The sequence below is a fragment of the Asterias rubens genome, chromosome 14, assembly GCF_902459465.1.
Source record: "Asterias rubens chromosome 14, eAstRub1.3, whole genome shotgun sequence".
Classification (NCBI taxonomy): domain Eukaryota; kingdom Metazoa; phylum Echinodermata; class Asteroidea; order Forcipulatida; family Asteriidae; genus Asterias; species Asterias rubens.
This window is the reverse complement of record NC_047075.1, coordinates 1,135,684-1,142,980: the sequence shown is the minus strand read 5'-3', so window position 1 is coordinate 1,142,980 and position 7,297 is coordinate 1,135,684. Positions and strand designations below refer to the sequence as shown.

Genomic DNA, 7,297 nt, shown 5'->3' with positions numbered 1-7,297 from the left:
TGTGTGTGCGTTGTATACTGTGTATACATACGTGTTCTTTCGTGTTTGGATAATATACTCATACACTCAAAACGTACAGTTCGTATAGCACAACCTCGTTTTTTATATAAACACATTCACAATAGTTACGTGACGTTAGAAGCGGGGATAAATATTTTTAAAACGAGGTTGCAATACCAGCTTACACGTACTGCACGTTAAAATGACACAGTTACCGGGATGGGCGTCGACCGTATACTACATTTTGATTGGTCCTTAGCAGAAAAAGAGCTGTTTGCGGTGACCAAAAATGGGCGTGTCTTTCATCGAGAGTTTTTATTTACTAGTTCGGTTTTCAGGATCAGGTTATTTGCATAAGTTTACATACAAATGTTGATATAAATGGGTCGAGTTGTTTGTTTTCTTTTCCCCTCCTTTCAATTCAGAACTATAACAACAAATATTGGTCATTTATAGATTTTACCTAGCCTTATACAATGCTAGTTTTGGAATTTGAAGATGTGTCCCATTTGATTTATGGCCGATTTGATCTCCACTTCAAATAAAAGACAGTGGACACTATTGGTAATTGTCAAAGACTAGTCTTCTCACTTGGTGTATCTCAACATATGCATAAAATAATAAACCTATGAAAATTTGAGCTCAATCGGTCATCAAAGTTGCGAGATAATAATGAAAGAAAAAAAACACTGGTCACACGAAGTTGTGTGCTTTCAGATGCTTGATTTCGTGACCTCAAATTCTAAATCTGAGGTCCTGAAATCAAATTCATGGAAAATTACTTCTTTCTAGAAAACTACGTCACTTCAGAGGGAGCCGTTTCTCACCATGTTTTATAATATCAACCTCTACCCATTACTCGTTACCAAGTTAGGTTTTATGCTAAATATTGTTTTGAGTAATTACCAATAGTGTCCACTGCCTTTAACTTTTAAACTATTACTTTTATAGATCCTTGAAAGTATAAGTTTCATTAAATTAATTAAGGTATTGCAAGAAAAATTAATGTAATCAAGCAGTGAATACAAGTCCCATTAAGACTAAGAAAAAAACTCACTCTAACATCATCAAATGTTTTCCTCAACATTTTTATTCAGACCAACATCAACAATATTAAAGCCATTGGACCCTTTCGGTAAACATTGTTGTCCAAGGCCCACACTTTGTGTACCACAACTTCTATATCAAATAACAAACCTGTGAAAATTTAGGCTCAATCGGTCATCGGAGTCTGGAGAAAACAACGGAAAATCCCACCCTTGTTTCCGCGCGTTTCGCCGTGTCATGACATGTGTTTAAAATAAATCCGTAATTCTCGTTAACGAGAATTTATATTGTTTTGCTGTTTTCTCAAAAAGTAAAGCATTTCATGGAATAATATTTCAAGAAAAGTCTTTCACCATTGACTTCTGTAAACCCTGTAAGTTATTTGTAAATCTGTGAACTTTTTCTTTTTTTCTGTACCGAAAGGGTCCAATGGCTTCAACCAAATGTACATAAAATATGTTTTGCTACATAAGTATAGGTAACTGTGGTGTTATCGTTAACCAAATACATATTGAATTTATACCTCACCATGCAATGCCTCAAATTCTATTTATGTGAGGAAGATCTTAACCAACAACCAACAGTCGTTCATTTGAACACTAAAGTTATAACTTGGTTTAGGTAACCGGGTTTAGGTAATCGGGTGACACAACAATGCAAATCCATAAATGGTGTGCAATCCGTCCACAATATGTTTTCGTAGCAGAGTCTTTCCCGAAGACTAATTAATTACAACACAACATAACAAACATGAACAGGTAAACTAAGTTTCACAATAGCATGCAGTGAAGTGGAAGTACTTTGTTTATTATTTAAACACAACTTTTTTTTAACACTTAATATAAGCTTATTCTCTGCCGAGGAGCTAAACTTTGAGGGAGGGGGAGGGGTTTCTTAAAAAGTTGACACTTCTTGTCATGGGCATAGCGGCCTAACTACAGTGATGTAAGTCAGTTGCAGTTTCAACAATGAAAGGTTCAGGGATAATATAGACGATTGAAAACAAAACTGAACTGTGAGTGCAAAGCATGAAAGCTTGCAAAGTTGCAATCATGAAAGCTTACGAAGTTTGCTTAACATTTATTTATGGATTTAAAGACCCTCTGCAGTATTCAGAGCTCTATGTGGTTTTTTAGCTTCATGCTCTTATGAATTTGATCTTAAATATAAGAAATTTAAAAACATCATAATTTATTTTATTTTATTATTTATTAATAGTATTATTATTTATTTATTATTACTTATTATTTATCTATTTGTTTATTATTTATTTTGGTTTTACCCATATACACCGATATGTAATAGCACTGTATACTCAGAACTTTGGATTCAAACCCACAACCTTTGAAATTCTCATGCAGTGTCATACCAACTGAACCACCGAGATTGCCCAGTAGCTAGAGGCAGTTTGAATCCTATATTTCAGCAGCAAATCCCATCCGAGCCTGTGATTTTTTCCACAAAACTCCGGAAAGTACTGAGCATACAGTGCTAACACACATCCGTGTATATGGGTAAAAACCAAAATAAATAATTTTTATCCCAGATTTTGTACAACAATCAGTGAGATATGTAAAATGACATTCATCATAATATGGAAAAAAATTACCATAATTTCAAATTTGTTCATCAGAACATAAAAAGATTGGTTCAGATTGTTTCAGACGTCAAACTTTTTATGTACTTAATTTGGAATCCGGTTCGGCGCGACTCTGGAGTGCTTGTCTGAAACGGTTGTTAATAATTTTTGGGATGGGGCAGAGGTCTCAATTGTTTATCGGAGTTGGTTCATCCTCGTCAGAGTCAAACTCGACGTCTTCATCTTTAACCCAACCTCCCCTCCAATCACTCTTCCAACCTGAACTGAGAAAAGAGAAAAAATACAAATATCAAATGTAAGGCCTTGAAGGAACTAAGTAAATTTGGCTTTGGCTATGGCTTCGGCTATGGCTTCAGCAACAGGGTTAAAGAGTAGGCTTTTCAGTATCCAGCCTTAGCCACTGCTGAAGCCATCAATTCAGACACAGCTTTGTGGACAAGTCGTTAATGGTGAAAGTCGAGTCATGGTGGTGGCGTAATGATATAGGTCTCTGCGATCAAATAGTACTCCTGCTCGATCACTGCTCTCGCCTGAAGCTGCTGGCTGCTATGAGTCGGCACAGCACGAGAGCAGTAGTCCCGCAGGGGCCAGCAGTTTCGCGATAATACCACCAGCGTCACATGAATAGGGAAGAGAGTGGGAACACTGCGACAGACGTTTAAAGAATTGTCCACAAGTCTACTTTAGACCAGATCCAAACAGCTACCCATTGCAGGGGCCGAAATTGCCACTAGCCCGCTAGCCCGGGACTACCAGATTTAAAGCGGGGCTACCGATTTTTCCAGTTTGATAGCCCGGCGGGCTAGTGGAAAAAATAATGCAAAAATCAACATCACAAACAACAATGAACTGTTCTAAATGTGACCTGAATTTGTGCCGTGACTCAAGACATAATGTGTTTGTCAGGCTACCAAAATCTCATCAGGGCTACTAACAAATTCTGGGTTACTAGCCCGGGTTACTAGCCCTGCTGACTGCCATGAAAATGCATTTAATTTTGACCCCTGCTTGTGTCTTCATTGGGTGCTTGGAATCTCAAGAGAGGGGGTACTTCTGCACAAAGAAGGAAAAAAATCGTGTATTAATAAAGTATGGGAACTTTGAGGGGGTACACCCTCTGCCTGCTAATGGGCTTGGTATGCTACATCTGCGTCTTACCTGGTCATTTTGTAGTACTGTTCTCGCTCCTCTATAGACTTTGCATCCTCAGAGACTTTGCTTTCTGCCTTGTGATGTTTTGAGTGTTTCTTCACCTTCTTGGTATGTATGGGTTCATTCTTAGAAGGTATTGGCGCTGTCTGTTTCAAATCCGCTTCATCTGGCTTTGAAACGATCTGCTCAACTACATCATCCGTAGGCAGGGATTCAAAATACAATGGTTCTTTTATAGGAATATCCTCACTCTTAACAATAGGGGCAGGAGCTGTTGCCTCTTCTGACGGAAGGAGTTCCTCCGTTTGATCTTGTCTGTTCCGTTGGTTCTTTGGTACGTAGGGCTTAAGCTCGAATGTGGCTGGCTGTCGCTTCTCAGTTAGAGTCAGTGGAACTCCAGACGTTCTTGGGGTAAAGGAATCGTCCAATTGTTTCTTGACCCCCTGCTGGTGATCACCCTCAGCGACGTCGCCATCTTGACTAACTGAAGCTTCGTCCCTCGTCGTATAACCAGCACAGGGGGTTTCAGATGATTGGGTGTTGATTGAGCTACCTCCGTTTCCCGGTAACGCTTGTTTCTGAGGGGCAGAAGGCAGCCATACTCCACCCTGCAGGGAGTTTGCAAACACCGTTTGAAAGAAAGATCTTCTTTTCTCAGAAAACGTTTGCCCCTGCACAGTCGTTGAGGTGCTTTTGTAACCCTTGTAGGGAACGGAAGTCATCAATGCGTGATGAGTAGCTTTTCTTGTCTGAGTCAACAGAGGGGAGGCATCTTCATCCTGTAAACAAAAATAAAACAAAAAAATGATTCACATGTAATGATTCATCAAAAACAGCACTGTCAATCAATTAATAATATTTATAAAGCGCCTAAATAAAAGGTTTGCTCAAAGGCACTGAGGCACAGAAGAAATAAATAAGTCATTGTCGTTAGGACTCCTGAAACAAGGCGGCTTTCATAAGTGACTTGAATGTGTTGAAGGACAATATGTCCCTGATGTGATTTGGAAGTTTATTCCAGGGTTTGGGTCTATATACTGAGAAGGCTCTATCAGCAAAAATTATATGGCTTGTTCTTTGGGGGGGGGGGGCACACAATCTCCTGCCAAACCTGCATGTAACTACATTTTGTGCTACCAACCGTGCTTGCTATTTAAATAAATAATTAAACAAATAAATACAAATAAATTAGAACAACCTTAAGGATGTGTTTTGCTGGCCACTGCTACAGGAGCAAAGACGAACCAGTATGTAATATTGTTCTGTGGACCCCTAAGCATGGGAGGAGGAAACCTGGTAGACCTGCACTGACATTCTTAAAATGGACACGGGTCTGGAATCAGCAGATTTCAAGTCGGCAATGGGGAACAGAAAGGCATGAGGAACCATCGTGATTCGAGGAAATCACTCGACCTTCAGCAAACAAGTATAACCTTTTACCTTTTCGTGTACGACTCGACCCTTTTCTTGCTTCATTAGCTCCCGATACTGCCTTCTCTCCTCAGCTTCTCTCATCAAGTCACGTTTTTTAGCGTAGTACGCCTCCAAACCTTCCAAACAATTGTGAATAACAAAACTTATGATTGCATAATAAATACAAAGGGTGCATTCAGGTTTTGAAGCCATGATGGGTGGAACCGGGTGGAGCCGGGCGGGTCAGCACACTGTGCCGCCAAGCACAGATTACCCCCAGATTGCACTCCAGCAATGATGGCCCCCATATCTTAACATGACAAATTTTGTTGATCCGCTCGCCAGGCCATGAGCTTTGTTTTTGATTGGGCACAGCAGTTTAGCAATCCGAGGTTTGCCTCTTACTTTGCCAGTAACCGTCCAGCAGGACCAGTTAGCTAGTCATTTTACTTGTCCGATGGCTTTTTCACAAGTCAATCTTTCAAATGAAATGGTCCTCTGGTGATTTAACTGCCATCTGGCCAGCGGACCACTGTTAATATTAGCAGGACAGTTCTTTCAGAACACAAAGTACTGGGTAGTCTCCTGAATTCTGAAGTTAACTCCACAGCAGTAGAATAAAAAGCTAAACCTGTTTTTCAAAAAACAAAATCTACGCAGCAGTGTAGATACACATGGTGTTACCACAAGCTGAATACACATAGATACCTCACCATACAATGCCTCAAAAACTATATTCATAAATATGCTTACCACTGCGATGTTTTTTGCCGCTTCGGTGGCTTACAAGATTGGGTATTGTATTAAACACTGGGCGATAATGACAAACCATGCAGGCATATCTGTTGAGAAAATGCAACAGAATATAATGTTACAATAAATAAAAGAGAAAAAAAAATTAGCTGGTTGCAAACAAAAGGACCTGCAAAAAAAGGCTTAATATTTGCCAAAGTTTAAATAAACGGGAGACTGCCAACATTCAGGCTACTCAGTTGGTAGAGTATTGGCAGCAAATTCAAAAGCTAACCTTCCATTTCGCATCAAAAATGCTTCTTCCTCCGGAATATTTTCAGCTAAGAGGTCCGATACTCGACGTTTCTGTAAAAAAACAAGGACATTTTAAACTAACAAGTCATTATTATCATTATTGTATCAACACAATTACAAGCTTTGTAATTTGTAGTTTTAACTTACAAATATTCACAAGATTTTCTAGTTACAATTTACAATAGTTGTACTGCTCCGGCAGGGGTCAAAGACCTCAAAGACCTGAGTCATTGACCTTCCCGGAGCATTCAGAATAATGTAATAGCATAGTACTCAAATAGTAGTCCTTCTCTCGTCAGCAAGCAAAATTAGAATATGGATGGAAAATTCAGTAATTAAAATTATTAAAATTAATAATGATTTATTCATTTTTTTGCTACTTTATAGACACATCAAAGAGGGTGCTTAAAAAAAGTTGCAGACGGAACCGTGTTGGAAGAGTTTCCGTATGGCGCCACCACTTTTTCATTCAATATGAAATATTAAAATAGATTAGTATCTAATTTACCTCAGTGAGATATCCCTTTTTGTAGAAATTAGTGAAAAAGTGGTGGTGCCATACGGAAAGTTATCCTGTAACTGTATCCAAAACATTTCTAATTTTTAAAATAAAATAAACTTTTTTTTTCTTTTAAGTAAATGCAAATGTATTATTATAATAATACAATAATCTCTTCAACAAGTTTTTGGTATGGTTGCATTTACATGTTTTAACTTGGTAATTTCGATGCATTTTCAAAATAGAATAGTGGGCTTGTCCGAGAACTGGGCACTTTCTATACACTACCATTGGCTTGTGTACGAAAAATTGCATCAAATTTTTAGGATAGATTCGAGCCTACCTTTAGCAGATTTAACTGACTTGGATCATCTCCATCTCTTTTAAATGACATCTTGACTATTTAAGATGTGTCATGGCACACTTTCCTTTATTCAAGTTCTATAAAAGCAACCTTTTATGAGAGTAAAAAACACTGCGTTACGTTGTTATGTTATTTTGTGAGTCATTCGTGGGCGCGGCCATGTTTTACCCACAAT

General features: G+C 38.5%; 1 protein-coding gene across 1 annotated transcript; it reads right to left on the bottom strand.

Annotated features, from left to right (window-relative positions):
• Positions 1-2,397: 2,397 nt before the first annotated feature.
• LOC117299422 (sodium channel modifier 1-like) lies at positions 2,398-7,289 on the bottom strand. Its single transcript, XM_033782959.1, has 6 exons — positions 7,102-7,289; positions 6,240-6,310; positions 5,966-6,054; positions 5,240-5,349; positions 3,806-4,578; positions 2,398-2,910 (listed from the first exon to the last, which is right to left on the bottom strand). The coding sequence occupies exons 1-6, from the start codon at positions 7,150-7,152 to the stop codon at positions 2,814-2,816; spliced, it is 1,191 nt and encodes a 396-aa protein (XP_033638850.1). The 5' UTR covers positions 7,153-7,289; the 3' UTR covers positions 2,398-2,813.
• Positions 7,290-7,297: the final 8 nt, after the last annotated feature.